The sequence below is a fragment of the Benincasa hispida genome, chromosome 6 (assembly GCF_009727055.1).
Source record: "Benincasa hispida cultivar B227 chromosome 6, ASM972705v1, whole genome shotgun sequence".
Classification (NCBI taxonomy): domain Eukaryota; kingdom Viridiplantae; phylum Streptophyta; class Magnoliopsida; order Cucurbitales; family Cucurbitaceae; genus Benincasa; species Benincasa hispida.
This window is the reverse complement of record NC_052354.1, coordinates 23375437-23391668: the sequence shown is the minus strand read 5'-3', so window position 1 is coordinate 23391668 and position 16232 is coordinate 23375437. Positions and strand designations below refer to the sequence as shown.

General features: G+C 36.0%; 1 protein-coding gene across 1 annotated transcript; it reads left to right on the top strand.

The window, feature by feature from the left end:
- Window positions 1-555: 555 nt before the first annotated feature.
- LOC120079574 (expansin-A15-like) lies at window positions 556-2601 on the top strand. Its single transcript, XM_039033802.1, has 3 exons — window positions 556-683; window positions 1591-1903; window positions 2020-2601. The coding sequence occupies exons 1-3, from the start codon at window positions 569-571 to the stop codon at window positions 2327-2329; spliced, it is 738 nt and encodes a 245-aa protein (XP_038889730.1). The 5' UTR covers window positions 556-568; the 3' UTR covers window positions 2330-2601.
- The last annotated feature ends 13631 nt before the right edge of the window (window positions 2602-16232 follow it).

The following is a 16232-nucleotide window of genomic DNA, read 5'->3' as shown; positions in this document are numbered from 1 at the left end:
AAATTAATAATAAGGTTAAAATACAACTTTTGTTGTGTACTCCATTTTAATTCTTATAATTTGAATAAATCTTAAATCTTGTCTTTCAAAATTATTTTTTCTAAATTTTTTAAAATAATATTAATGATTTTCAGACAACAAAATACAATATGTGAATATATTTTTAAAATTTATAGTAAAAATATTAATAATAAAAAAATTTTTAAAAAAATCAATAATATACAAACAACGTGGTCTAAATTTAAGATTAATAAAACTTTGAGAAGGAAAAAAATATTTCGATATAATAATAATACTTAAAAAAATATAAAAGTTCAAAATACACGTGGTGAGAAGATACGACAGACAAACAGAAAAAGAATAAAATAATTTGTAATAATAGATAGTCAATAATTAAAAATAAAAAAAAGTAGAAAATTTGTTGTCAAATAATAACAATAATAATAAAAAAGTGGGTACGGAACCTTTGTAAAATAGAATTAATTATTAAATTTGGATTCTTGAGGTCTCCCCATTATATATTGGCCCTCCCACCCTCCATTTTTCCCTGCCTCGTTCTTCATCAAAAATGAATTTTCATTTTCTCTTTTTATTGCCATTTCTCTCACTCCTCTCCTCCGCCGCGGCATGGATTCATGCTCACGCCACCTTCTACGGCGGCAGCGATGCTTCCGGCACAATGGGTAAGTAATTAATGCACCTCATTTTTTAGATTAGGAAGTAATTAATTTATGGTTTAGTTAATTAATTCTTTTAACTACTACTTTAGTTCTTATACTTTTGTTTCATTTTAATCCATATATTTTTATTTTTTTATTCTTTTTGTTATTTGTATTTTAAAAATATTCATTTTAGTTCTTTACTTTCAACTTTGATTCATACTTTGTTTCTTTTTGTTCCTTGAATTCTCAAAAAGTAACAATTTTGATCCCTTATGAAAGAAGTAAAAATAAGGTTTAAATCTTATTTTGACTCTCGAACTTTGAACCTTGTTCTATTTTTGGTTTTTAAACTTTCAAAAACGTCCATTTCAATTCTTGAACTTTTAAAAAATGTTTATTTTGGTCCATAAAATTATATTAACTTTTTAAAGAAAAATTTGTTTAAGGATGAAATTGTATAGTCTAGCATTGGACTCAAAATGACTTTTGAGATCACCTATAGAAAATCTTTTTACTACCTAATTCAAAATTTAAACTCTAGATTTTTGAGTATGATTAACTTATTCGATAGCCTAGTCATCTAAAAATACAAGTCATCTCACATCTCACCATTATGTTTAAGAGTAAACAGAATCTTAATAGTAGAGATCAAAGTAAATATTTTTTAAAAGTTTAGGGGCTAGAACAAATGTTTTTTTAATGTTTGTGGACCAAAATAGAACAACATTCAAAATTCATAGACCAAAATAAGATTTAAACCTAAAAATAAAAATGAAGGAACCAAAATGGTCATTTTTTAAAAGTTGAAAAACAAAAATGAATCAAAATTAAAAATATAGAAAGTAAAATAAACCTTTTAAAATTATAAAAACTAAAATCAACCAATTAAAAGTAACCTTAATTCATTAATTGTGTTGTGGGAACACAGGTGGAGCTTGTGGGTATGGGAATCTTTACAGTGAAGGGTACGGGACCAACACTGCGGCAATTAGCACTGCGCTTTTCAACAATGGGTTGAGCTGTGGGTCTTGTTATGAGATCAAGTGTGTGGATGACCCCCAATGGTGCCTCCCTGGCTCCATTTTGGTCACTGCTACCAACTTCTGTCCGCCTAATAACGCTCTTCCTAATGACGCCGGCGGCTGGTGCAACCCTCCCCTCCACCACTTTGACCTCTCCCAGTCTGTCTTCCTCCATATTGCTCAATACCGCGCCGGCATCGTCCCTGTCGCCTATCGGAGGTAAGATATTGATTACTATTTTTGTATTGTATGTCTGTACGTATTCTTAGAATGATTTTGAAACAAGAATAGTTGCGTGCATCTTGAGTCATGCTCATTTTTATCGATTTATGTAGAGCTCCATGTAAGAGGAATGGAGGAGTAAGGTTCACAATAAACGGCCATTCCTACTTCAACTTAGTACTGATAACAAACGTGGGGGGCGCCGGGGATGTGCATGCTGTGTCGGTGAAAGGCTCCAAAACTGGAGGGTGGCAATCAATGTCAAGAAACTGGGGACAGAACTGGCAAAGCCACAACTATTTGGATGCTCAAACCCTCTCTTTCAAGCTCACTACTAGCGACGGCCGTACGCTTGTTTCCAACAATGTCGTTCCTGCTGGTTGGTCCTTTGGCCAGACCTTCACCGGCGCCCAATTCCGGTGAACAACCACCGCCACCGCCTCCCTTTCTCTCTCTCTCTCTCTCTTTCGGAATGCCCATGTTTTAATTTCAAAGGGCTTTTTCGTCATTTCGGTGGTTATTTATTTTTTTGTATGTGGTGGGGAATGAGACAAGTGGGGCCGAGGTGGACTCTTCTTACCACCCGCCTTTCAGTGTTTGAACGTGCGTTTTGGTTGGATCTTGGAGGGAAAACCCTTTTTTCCCTCTCTTTTTGCTTTTTTGGTTGAGTTGTAACCGTGAAATTTAGGCTTATTCGGCTCAAAACGTAATAAATCGATTTTAATGTGAAAAATGGGTTGTATTTGATTATTTTTAGTATTATTTTTTCGTGTTCTGCATCTATAATTGACAAAAATCTATGTGGAGTTGGGTTCCTATAGGTATCCATCACAATCGGGTCGAAGAATCCCTTGTTTGATTGGAGATGGGGTCAAATTGGGACCCAAAACAGGTTCTTGAGCCGAGGATAGGGCAGGGATGAGGAGGGTATCCCCACTCATCCCCGACCCCAACCCCACTATGAATAATTTATTTTTATTTTTTCTCACACACACATATATACATACATACATAAAACATTAGCTAAAAGCTAATGTTTTTGTTTTTTGTTTTTAATTTCATTTTATTATATAATTAATTTTATTTTTTTTATTAAATTTTAAAATAAAGAAATGTTTAAAACATTTTTTATTATTAACTTAAATAAATAAAACAATAATAATATCAATTCGTTACCTAAAAAGTGTACCATTTCAATATAAATATAAAAATGTATTGATTTTAAATAAAAAGTAAATAAAAATAAAAAATAAAAAATGAGAAATTTTCCCTACGGGACCAATCCCTCGAATGGAATTTTTCGACTCCGACCTCGTCTCCTCAAAATGGGGAATGGGGCATAGACGGAGATTAAAATATCCCACAGGGACGGAGATGGGAAGTGCATCCCTGACCTCGTCCCACCCTGTTACCAACCCTATCTGCATTCGTACTGACACATGAGACTCATTTCCAAAATTGTAATAAAAAAATGCAAACTGATTGACAAGTGGAGGGTAATTAATTCAATTGTATCTTAAAATTACGTCGTATATCATTATCGTTACTGTTACAATTATTGTTATTTCTCCAACGAAAAAAAATTATGAATTTTGATACTTTTACTGTTACCGTTACCATTTGACCCTGAAAGGTAAAGATAGTAGTAACAGTAACAATAAATTTAACAAAACTCATAATTTTGAGTAAACGTGATCTAAAGCAATCTAATTACATTTGCGATTGTGACCCATTATGATTGAGCTATCAATGAAATTCAATTACGATTACATAAATTTTCATTCTGAACTACGAAATGTGGCCTTCAAAACAATGTCATGTGTCTCTTTCCTTAATGTTATGCTTCGTCATTTTTATTTAAATTACAAATTTACTGCGTTGCTTTGAAGTTTGGGTTGCCTAAACCTTAAAATATGGTTTAATAATAAGAGGTACTTGAACGATTACTTTCTCATCTTTTTTCAAAGCAAATGAAATGGATTGCTTTAGGTTTAAAACAATAATTTATGCTTAAAAAGGCTCATAACTTTTTTTGGGCAAAAAATTACATTTTCAATTGAAATTTCTTGTTGGAATTGATTGGGTTGGTTAAATATGGTTTTTCTTTCAGCATCGTCCAATAACCTTGGAATTTTGACTACTTTCCTTATCATTTATCTTCTTCTTTTATAAACCCAACTACGATTTATAGATGGTGATTCGAATTAAAGATTGAGGAAGAAAAAAAGAAAGTGAGGAAGAAGATATGAAGGAGGTTTGTTAAATGGTATTGTTGCATGTAAAGAAATAACACAAAAAGATTTAACGATTGAACTATATGCTCTCCTTAAAGTTAACCCTAAAGAGAGTTCGATGTGAAAATAAGTTACATATATGAGACAAAAGTTGAAAATGAAGCTCTTACACTTGAGTTGAACAATGACGACCATGATCCAGATTTCTATAGTTTTGAGAGAAAATTTGTTGGAAGTCCCCCTATACATCTCATTTTCTTGTCGGTAGATACTTATGATGTTATGAAAATAAGAATACTTATCTGTAATGTTTCAAATTCTGTTTTAGCCACCAGCTCACTTGAGCTCCTCTCCCTGTAGTTATAAAATCTGCTTATAAATAGAAACAAAAGTGAGTTAGAGAGAGTCAATTCATTGTAAAATCTCTACAAAAGAAAGTAATAAAAGTTACATTCCCTTGCACAGTGGATGTAGGCATTCTTGGCTGAGCCACTTAAACTGAGTGTCCATTTTCTATTCTCCTTTCTTCTTCTTAGATTTCTTTTCTCTTTCGATCCATCATAGAAACATGCAGGACAGCAACTGAGGGTTGGAAGCTCTACATCAACTTTTTCTCTTCATCGAAACCTTGAAGAACCTATAGAGAGCAAAAAGGTTATTCGAATTCAGAAGGGAAAACAAATCTGTAAATGCATGGAAGACTGATTGTCAAACTGGGAATGCTTTCTGCTCTTTAAACTACCACGCGTCAAGAAAAGAAATCAGTTGCGTGACTTCTCTACCTCCACTGATCGATCGTTAGGGTTGTTTCCATTAAAAAGGAATTGGGTTGAATAAAAACTCTTTTGGGCCTACAAGTGGTATCAGATCCAAGAACAACCCAAGATCAGTTCAAGATTCAAATTCTTGGAGAACAAAGATCCAGAGATAAGTAATCTTGAAATTCAAGAATGGTTGCAACAAGGTTTGAAATTGTGATGGAAGATTATATTTTGAGTTGTGGAAGGAAAAAATCAAGGCAGTACTAAGATAGTATAAGGTTGTTTTGGCCATTCCAGATCCTACAAAACTCCCAGGTAGCCTAACAGATGCAGAAAGAGAGACTTGAAGGAAATCAAACACGAAGATCTCTATGAGCAGCGGAAGAGATGTTAAAAGGTATTGTTGCATGTATAGAAAAGTTAAAAGGTATAGTTAAAAAGTATTTTGAAGGAAATCAAAATTAAGGAGGTTTGTTAAAAGGTATTGTTGCATGTAGAGAAAAGTTATTGTTGCATGTAAATAAATAACACATAAAGATTTAGCGGTTGAACTATATGCTCTCCTTGAAGTTAATCTTAAGGAGAGTTCGATGTGAAAATAAGTTAGATATATGAGACAAAAGTTGAAAATGAAGGTCTTACACTTGAGTTGAATAATGACGACCATGATATGAATTTCTATAAGTTTGAGAGAAAATTTGTTGGAAGTCCCCCTATACATCTCATTTTCTTGTTGATAGATACTTATAATGTTATGAAAACAAGAATACTTATTTGTAATGTTTCAGATTCTGTTTTAGCTACCAGCTCACTTGAGCTCTTCTCCTTGTAGTTGTAAAATCTGCATATAAATAGAAGCAGAAGTGAGTAGGAGAGAGTCAGTTCATTGTAAAATCTCTACAAAAGGAAGTAATAAAAGTTACCTTCCCTTGCATAGTGGATGTAGGCATTCTTAGCCGAAGCACTTAAATTGAGTGTCCATTTTCTCTTCTCCTTTCTTCTTCTTGGTTTTCTTCTCTCTCTCGATCCATCATAGAAACATATAGGTCAGCAACTGAAGGCTGGAAGCTTTGCATTAACTTCTTCTCTTCCATGAAACCTTGAAGAACCTGTAGAGAGGAAAAGGGTTATTCAAATTCATAAGGGAAAAAAATCTGTAAATACATGGAGGACTAATTGTCAAACTGGGAAGTGCTTTTTTTTGCTCTTCAGACTACCACATGTCAGGAAAAGAAATCAGTTGCGTGGCTTCTCTACCTCCATTGATCAATCATTTGGTTTGTTTCCATTAAAAAGGAATTGGGTTGAGTAAAAGCTCATTTGGGCCTATAAGTGGTATCAGAGCAAAGAACAATCCAAGATTAGTTCAAGATTCAAATTCTTGGAGAAAAAAGATCCAGAGATCAGTAATCTTGAAATTCAAGAATGGCTGCAACAAGGTTTGGAATTGAAAATTTTAATGGAAGATTAGATTTTGAGTTGTGGAATGCAAAAATCAAGGCAGTATAGGACAATAGAAGGTTGTTTTGGCCATTACAAATCCTACGAAACTCCCAGGTAGCCTAACAGATGCAGAAAGAGAGACTTGAAGGAAATCAAATACGGGGATTTCAATGAGCAGCGAAAGAGATGTTAAAAGGTATTGTTACATGTATAGAAAAGTTAAAAGGTATTTTGAAGGAAATCAAAATCAAGAAGGATGTAAATAAATGACACATAAAGATTTAGCGGTTGAACTATATGCTCTACTTGAAGTTAACTCGAGTTCGATGTGAAAATAAGTTACATATATGAGACAAAAGTTGAAAATGAAGCTTTTACACTTGAGTTGAACAATGACGACCATGATCTGAATTTCTATAGTTTTGAGAGAAATTTTGTTGGAAATCCCCTGTACATCTCATTTTCATGTTGGTAGATGCTTATAATGTTATGAAAATAAGAATATTTATCGGTAATGTTTTAGATTCTGTTTTAGCCACCAACTCATTTGAGCTCTTCTCGTTGTAGTTGTATATTCTGCATATAAATAGAAGCAGAAGCGGGTTAGGAGAGAGTCAGTTCATTGTAAAATCTCTACAAAAGAAAGTAATAAAAGCTACCCTCCTTTGCACAGTGGATGTAGGCATTCTTGGCCGAACCAATTAAATTGAGTGTCCATTTTCTCTTCACCTTTCTTCTTCTTGGTATTCTTTTCTCTCTCGATCCATCATAGAAACATGTAGGTCAGCAACTGAAGGTTGGAAGCTTTACATCAACTTCTTCTCTTCATCAAAACCTTGAAGAACTATAGAGAGAAAAAGGGTTATTGGAATTCATATGGGTAATCAAATCTGTAAATGCATGGAAGACTGATTGTCAAACTGGGAAATGCTTTCTATTCTTCAGACTACCACACGTCAGGAAAAGAAATCAGTTGTATGGCTTCTCCACCTCCACTGATCGATCGTTTGGGTTGTGTCAGTAATAATTCTTTTGGGCCTACAAGTGGTATCAGAGCCAAGAACAACCTAAAATCAGTTCAAGATTCAAATTCTATGAGAAAAGAGATCCAGAGGTCAGTAATCTTTAAATTCAAGAATGTCTACAACAAGATTTGAAATTGAAAAATTTGATGAAATATCAGATTTTGAGTTATGGAAGGCAAAAATCAAGGCAGTACTAGGACAGGAGGAGGCTCTTTTGGCCATTCAGATCCTACGAAACTCCCGGCTCGCCTAACAAATGCAGAAAGAGAGACTATGGAGGTAAATGGCTATGGAACCATAGTTTTGAATGTTACTGAGAGTGTGTTAAGGAAAATTATTGATTAGAAGATTGCCTATGATCTTTGGAATAAGCTGAATGAGATTTATCTTAATAAAGATCTTCTAAACAAAACTTTCCTAAGGGAGAAGTTCTTTACCTGCAGAATGTATGCTATTAAATCCCTCATAGAAAATCTAAATGAATTCAAGAGGTTATCTTCTGAATTCAAGTCAATGCAAGATAATATAGGTGAAGAAATGAGGCTTTCATCCTGTTAAACACCCTACTAGACTCCTTCAAGGGTGTAAGTGAAGGATCTCATACCAAGAGTTCCATGAGCGTGTTTAGATCGCTCCGATCTCACCATGACCGAAATACAAAATATATACATTCAATACATACAGTTATGCATAATAAATCTAATTATCGGCTTGCTCAGAACAAGATAATTAAAAGATCAAGGGTTTCATACCAGTTGAAGACTATCTTCGAACTTCAGAACTCCACGCAGAGGATCCTCCAACAGATCTACCAACACCCGGCGGGAACGTCGACTGCAACAGCACGATCAACGCGAACACGAATGCCGCAATGGGGATGTCACCACCACTAATGAGCCTTGGGTATTCTCGAAGTGAAAACCCAAAGGGTGGGCTTTGGTGAATTTGGTAGAGGACGGAGGACAAACGAGTCGTGTAGGCGATAAGTAAGTGGGAGAGAAAATAGTGTTATCGTATAGCAAAAGTGGTTATCGCATAGAGGATTTACACGATCGTGTATGAAAAGCTGAAGGACCGTTTAGGAAATACGTATACGATTGTTTAGATAAATCGTGAGGTAGACGATCATTTAGACAAAGAAACAACTATAGTATAGGCTCTCGGGCGATCGTTTCACGAAATCTTTTGGGCGGTCAAAGAAATATTGAATGCACGATTCAAAAGGAAAACTCTTTTCATTTTTAACCCATTGGTTACCATAACCAACGCTGCCCACTACCTACGTCCGAACGTGGAAAAATATGATTAATTATCATATAATTAATTAATTAATTAATTAATAAATATAATCATATTATATTTATATCCTATAGTTTGATATCACATATCTACTATAGTATTTTCTCCTCTACTTGATATAAATCATATTTATATCTAATTTTCTCCAAATTAATGTATCTCATATATTTAGCCAATTATATCATATATAATTAACCAGTCCAATTATATCATATATAATTGAACTTCCTCTTGTCAATTTGAACATTTCAAATTAACCCAAACACTGGTTCTCGACTTTATCCAAGCTACCCAGGAGACCTAATGGACATGTGGCTCGAAGCTCCAATGGTACGTGAATAGCTGACTAAACTCTTTAGCCACGAGATCCACCATTCGTTAACTGTCAGTGATTTCATTAAAGACCAACAGCTGAACACTTCTTACCACAGATATATTTCTGTGTCCATCGGATATAACCAATCATGAGTACGATGACCCTTCACAAATATTCGTAAGTACAGCTGGGCCAATTTACTGTTTTGCCCCTGTAGTTACATCTTACTCCTTAAGTACCCCTAATTCCTCTAATGAACAATACAACATAGTCCAATTATGTATGAACACCTTTCGGGACAAGAGAAGGTGTATGGCGCCACATCGTTTAAGCTCTGGAATCAGCCCTTAAGGGAGCCATCTATCTACTTACCCCTGCCTCAGGGAAGGAGTGAATTCCATCTTGTGTAGCTGAGTTCCCAACTCCCAAATCAGACGAATCGCCAAAATGGCAGGTTTGAATCTGCGACTTGGCCACTCGCACCCATACAAATCAAAGGACCGCCCTCAATGGCAGGAGTTCCCAACTCACTCAGGATTGAGGTCATGTTACCTATGGTATCCTAGTGTAGTGAAGTCTCTGTCATGAACGGTGTTATATAACGAGACGTTAACACTTCGTGATCAGGTCTTATACAAACTCTTTGCATAGGACGCCCCTGCTCGCATGTCCCCAACACGAATGATCAGGATCAGAACATCTGTGATAAGTCACAACACTTGTGAACATTCTACAAAGCGGGCCGCATCCGTAGCGTTACTAAGATAAGGTTTCCCTCCTATATCCATATACTACAAACCATTTTGGTTATCACTCAAGACATGATCCACTTGTATGTCACCACATAAATGCTTGAGTCACATATAGATAACCAGGGATTTTATGTTTATTGGTTTGTGGTAAAGCAAATAAAACAATTAACCGAGCAAAATACAAGATGTGAAGAAAATATCATATATTAACAACACAAGCATTCGTACATACTATTTACAAACTATAGGACGCGATACTTTAGGGCATCAAACCCAATAGTAAGGACAACAATGAAGTATGGAAGAGAAAAGATTACAAGAGAGGCAATAACTTCAGTAGTTAGAGTGAGAGAACTTGAAATACAAATGAACAAGAAGGATCAACAAGGGGGAGAAGGGATGTCTTCAAAAGGAAAGACAAAAAACCATGGGAAAGGAAAACAAAGTGGAGATGATAAATCTAAAATCAAGTATCATTTTTGCCACAAACTGGGACATATGAAGAAAGATTGTTACTCCTTGAAAAGGAAGCTAAATCAAAAGAACAAAAGTGGGAAACAGATAGAGGTAGTAGTAGGAGAGAATTCTTTTGTATAATATGATGCTTTGGTACCACTGATGAATGTGCAAATCAGAACTCTATGGAGACTCAAGACCGGGTTATAAAATCTGGATGCTCAATCCATATGACACCATCTAAAGGATGGTTCCTGTACTTACAAGAAGTGGGGTGGAGGACTGATCTACATAGGAAATAACAACACATGTAAAGCTGTTGGGATTGGTTCTGTTTCCTTAAAAATGAAAAATGGTACAGTAAAGCTTATTAGGAATGTGAGGCATGTTCCTACTTTAAAAAGAAATCTCATATCATTGGGGATGTTTGACTCCATTGGGTGTGAGTATAGAGGATATGGAGGGACTTTTGAGATAATTAAAGACTCAAAAGTGGTCTTAGTGGCTACAAAGATTAATGGCTTGTATGTCATCAAAGATGTTTTGATGACACAATCAGATTTAATAGCCTCAGAGGAGATCCTACAGAAGATGAACTTTGGCACAAAAGACTATCTCACATAAGTGTGAAGAGGCTGCAAGTTCTATCAAAACATGGCATTCTTTCAAAAGGAGTTGGGAATAATTTGCATTTTTGTGAGCACTGCACACTTGGAAAGACAACCAAACATAGTTTTCCAAAGGGTCAACATACCACCAAGGAAATACTTGAGTATGTGCATTTAGACCTATGGGGTTCAGCTCACTCTCCCGCTCTAAGTGGAGCAAGGTATTTCCTTTCTTTTGTTGATGATTTTTCAAGGAAAAGCTGGGTATATTTTCTAAAAACTAAAGATGAGGTTTTTGGAAAATTTAAAGAATGGAAAACCTTAACTGAAAAACAAACCTCTAAACACATTAAACATTTAAGGACTGATAATGGATTAGTATTTTGTGGAGAGGAGTTTAACTTGTTTTGCAGGGAAAATGGAATTGTGAGGCATAAAACAGTGAAGTATACACATTGATAAAATGGAGTGGCTGAAAGGCTTAACAGAACTGTGCTTTAAAGGGTGAGGTGTCAGCTTTCGAATGCACTCTTACCTGAGAAATATTGGGCAGAAAAAAATTCCTATACAAACTACACCCTAAACAGATGTCCACACCAGTTTATTGAGCTAAAAACACCAGAAGAGAAGTGGACTGGACATCCTCCTAAATTGGAACACTTGAAGATATTTAGGAGTATGGGGTATGTGCACAAAAGCTAGGGCAAGTTGAAACCAAGGGCTGTAAAGTGTATGCTTTTAGGTTTCACGCCAGGAGTAAAAGGGTATAGATTGTGGCATCATATTGAGAAGAGATGTATCAATAGTAGGGATGTGGTGTTCAGAGAAAGTGAGATGTATATGCTAACAGAGCAATAACCCACAACTATGCCAAAAACCAGCAGTACAAGGTTTGAGATGGAGTAACAAAATGATCCTGAAACCTCCACTTCACAACAGAATCTAGAATCTCAAAGTGAAGACACTATAGATGCTAGGGAAAATGTGTCTAGTTAATAAGAAGAGACACAAGAAGACCTACAAAACTATTCCCTAGCAAGAGGAAGGACAAGAAGAATAATTGTGCCCCCTACTAGATATGCAGAATCAGATTATGCCAATGTTTCTTTAAGTACTGTCATTTCATTAAGCAACAATGAGCCTACAAGTTTTGAAGAAGCCACTAATAGCCCTGATACTAGACAATGAATTGAGGCCATGAATGATGAGATGAGGTCACTCAACTTAAATGATACTTGGAAGTTAGTACCTTTACCTAAAGGGTACAAACCTATCTCATATAAGTGGATCTACAAATTTAAGGAAGAGATTCCTAGAGTCCAAAAGTCTAGGTTCAAGGAAAGACTTATTGCAAAAGGGTTCACACAGAAATAAGGTATAGATTACAATGAAGTGTTCTCCTCTATTGTGAAACAAACATCCATTAGGCTACTCCTCTCCTTAATTGTACAGAAGGATTTGGAGTTAGACCAATTGGATGTGAAGACTGACTTTCTACATGGTTATTTGAGTGAAACCATATATATGAAGCAACCTCAGGAATGCGTAAAGAAAAAAAGAAGAAGATCTATTGTGTCTACTAAACAAATCAATTTATGGGCTTAAACAGTCCCCTACGTGCTGGTATGACAGATTTGATGAAGTGGTCTCCCAAATAGGGTTCGAAAGAAGTGCCTATGATTGGTGTTATATACTAACACCTAGAGTTTTGAAGAAGCTGTGTATGTACTCCTATATATAGATGACATATTACTTGCTAGGAGCTCTAAGGAAGTTCTTGATCAAGTTAAGACTCTTCTAAAGAAAGAGTTTGACATGGAAGACCTAAGGGAATCAAGAAGAATCCTAGGAGTTGAAATCAACAGGGACAGAAACAATGATAAACTTTATATACGTCAATTAGACTACTCTGATAAGGTCCTACAGAGGTTTACAATGAGTGATGCCAAGCTAGTGATAACCCCTCTTGCTCATCGTTTTAAACTCTTAGCAGCTAATAGTTCTAAGGCTACTGATGAAGATCACATAAACTTCATGAAATCTATACCCTACTCCTATGTAGTGGGATCTCTAATGTATCTAATGACATATGCTCATCCAAAGGAGCCAGGATCATAACATTGGGAAGCTATTAAATGGATACTGAGGTATCTATGCTCATCCAAAGAAGCCAGGATCCTATATAAACAAAATGATCCTTCAAATGATGAAATCTATGGATATGTAGATGCAGACTATGCTAGAGATCTAGACAGACGACACTCATTATCAGGGTATAAATTCTTATGGGGAAACAACCTGATAAGTTGGCTACCCTACAATTTATTATGGCCTTATCCACAACAGAGGCAGAGTTTATAGCTCTATCCAAAGTTGTAAAAGAAGGCTTGTGGCTGAAAAGGTTACTTAATGACTTTGGAATCAATCAAACTACTATGAGAATCTACTGTGATAAACAAAGAGCTATATATTGATAGCTCTCAAAAAGAGCTATTATTTCTAGCTTAATTCGGCTCATTATTGGATGTCACGTGTTTATTTCCCTATTTTTTAGGTATTGAGCAATCAAGAGGCAGAATTGATGATTTAGAGCTGATTGGGATTAATTTGAAGCAATTTGGAGTTGATTTGAGCATCTGGGCTTCAAAGGATTGAAAAAGACCAAAATGCCCCTACTGGAGTGTCGCAATGCTCGTGATTTGCCTAAGTCCGATGCTTGCCTGATAGTTGAAAGAAGTAGTAGCTTGAAGTGTAGGGGAGCGTTGCAACGTTGCTCTTAGCGTTGAAACGCTCAGAGATTTTATCAATGCCACCGTCATGACGCGCCAGCCCAACGCTGATAGACAGAATGGTATCGTTGCAATGCTCCCCAATAACGTTGTGATGCTATGGACTTTGAAAGATGATGTCACACCCCCTCTCGAGCCTACCTCTTGAACCTGAGAGAAGGCGTGAGGTCAGCAGATACCGCCCTTTTTTTGATACCTACTGCTCATCTGAACCTCATTCCCTCATCAAACTTTAAGTCGAGGAAACAATTGTTTGGCTAAACTTATTTTATTACAAATAGTATAACGTTTTTACAACTCTCAGACTTAACTACAAAGTCTACAACAACAACCTAAAACTGAAAGTGTGGCTGTGGCGTGGCAGACCTTGACCTTAGCAGCACCCTAGAACTCTTCATCTTTCACTACCTGAGAAGAAAAACATGAAAGAAAAGAATGAGCTTCAAGTAGTTGAGTGAATGGTAACAACTTAACAAGTCTCTTTCAACTTATAGCAATAAAAGCATATCACAATTACAAGGTTAACATTTAAACCTCAGCCTTGAATGAGTCTGTTCTCAACCCTACCTATACACACAGTAGATAGTTAAAACTAAAACTTATCATAATCGTTTACTCTCCTATGTTCCCTATGATTCCCCCTTATGATCTCAGAAGCTAGGCCCATCAGCCCTTTGACCGTCCCATATGAGGTTCTTCTCATAGGCTCAGGAACTAGGCCTCATGGCCCCCTGACCATCCTATGAGATTCAGCTTCGGCTCAGGAACTAGGTATGTTGACTCCCTGACCATCCCGACCACATATTCTTATTCTCGTTCCGACTACTTATTCACAACATAAACATATATCATAAAAGATATGCTTTAATACCTTTAAAGAATACCATTCACCTTGATTGACAGGAACCTCTCTCTCCAGCCGGATTCCTTTGAGCTCCTTCTCCGGTAGACCTGCCTTGAAAACTAGATACTAAGAGTTTTCAAATGGCTTTAGAATCACTCAAAATGCACGAGTAGTTTGGGAGAACTCTTTGTTTAAACTTGGGTTACAATCTGTTCCCAACGCCTGGACAACACCTGCACCTTCTGCCTTCTTGATCAACGCATGGTTTTGCTATCAGCTCATGCTCTTCATGATCAACGCAAAGCTTCTTCTGAATCTGCCCTCAAACACTCTTTCTAATGTCTTTTGAAGAGAATTTGTGTTATGAACTGAAGAGAAGCCTTGTGGTGGTATTTATAGGCCTTTAGAAACCGATCCTCATCATCTATTAAAGCTCCAACACATGACACCTCCTACTTAGGAACTTTTGGAGTGTCTTCACTGTTGGGGTTGATGCCCTAAATCTTATAGGGTCCTATAGTTTGTAAACACATGTATGAACAAATACTTGTAATGTAATAATATGAGATATTTTCTTCACTGTTGTCTATAAAATATGGGATATTTTAGTTGCGTTAACCATAAACTAATAAACCAAGATCCTTGGTTGTCGTTGTAACTTAAGCATGTATATGGAGACATACAAATGGATCATGCCTTAAGTGATAACCTAGATGGTCTGTAATATATGGATTAAGGAGGGAAACCTTATCCTAGTGAGACTACGGATACGACCCACTTTGTAAAACAAGTGTTGTAAAGTGCTACAGATGATCTGATCCTAATCATTCATGTGGAGACATGCGAGTGGGGGTATCTATACAAAGGAGTTTGTATAAGATCGGACCACGAAATATTTAGCCTCATTATATAACGCCGTTCATGACAGAGACTTTCATTTCACTAGGATGACCATAGGTAACATGACCTTAATCCTGAGTGAGTTGCGAACTCTTGCCTATGAGGGCAGTCCTTTGATTTACATGGGCGCGAGTGGCCAGATTACCGACTCAAACCTACCACTTTGGGAATTTGTCTAATTGGGGAGCTGGGAACTAGCCTATACAAGATTGAATTCACTTCTTCCCCAAAGCAGGAGTAAGTAGATGGATTGCTACCTTAATGGCTGATTCCAGGGCTTAAACGATGTGATGCCACACACTTTCTCCTGGCCCGAAAAGTGTTCAATTATAGTAGGACTATGATGTATTATTCATTAGAGGAATCAGCGGTACTTAAGGAGTTAGATGTAACTACAGGGGAAAAACGGTAAATTGGCCCAGTTGTACTTACGAGCGATTTGTGAAGTGTTATCGTACTATTGATTAATTATATCCAATAGACACAGAAATATATCTGTAGTGAGAAGAGTGCAGCTGTCGGTCTTTAGTGGAATATCCGGCAGTTAACGGATGGTGGATATCGTGATTAAAGAGTTTAGTCAATTATTTATATATCGTTGGAGCTTCAAGCTATAGGTCCATAAGGTCCCCTTGGTAGCTCAATGGATTCAAGTTGAGAATCAGTTTTGGGGCTAGTTTGAAATGTTCAAATTAACAAGAGGGAATTTGATTATATATGATATAATTAAATTGATTCAATTATATGTGATATAAATGATTTGATATATTAGATACATTGATTGGAGGAATTGATATAAATATGATTTGTATTAAATAAAGGAGAAAAAAACTATGATTTAAATTTTACATATGATGTGATATTAAAACTATAGGTTATAAATATAATATGATAATTTA

Excerpts from the sequence above, each read along its gene's own strand:
- LOC120079574 (XM_039033802.1), top strand. The coding sequence starts at position 569 with ATGAATTTTCATTTTCTCTTTTTATTGCCATTTCTCTCACTCCTCTCC. Across the intron at positions 684-1,590 it reads CGATGCTTCCGGCACAATGG|GTGGAGCTTGTGGGTATGGG; the intron begins GTAAGTAATTAA and ends GTGGGAACACAG. Across the intron at positions 1,904-2,019 it reads GTCCCTGTCGCCTATCGGAG|AGCTCCATGTAAGAGGAATG; the intron begins GTAAGATATTGA and ends CGATTTATGTAG.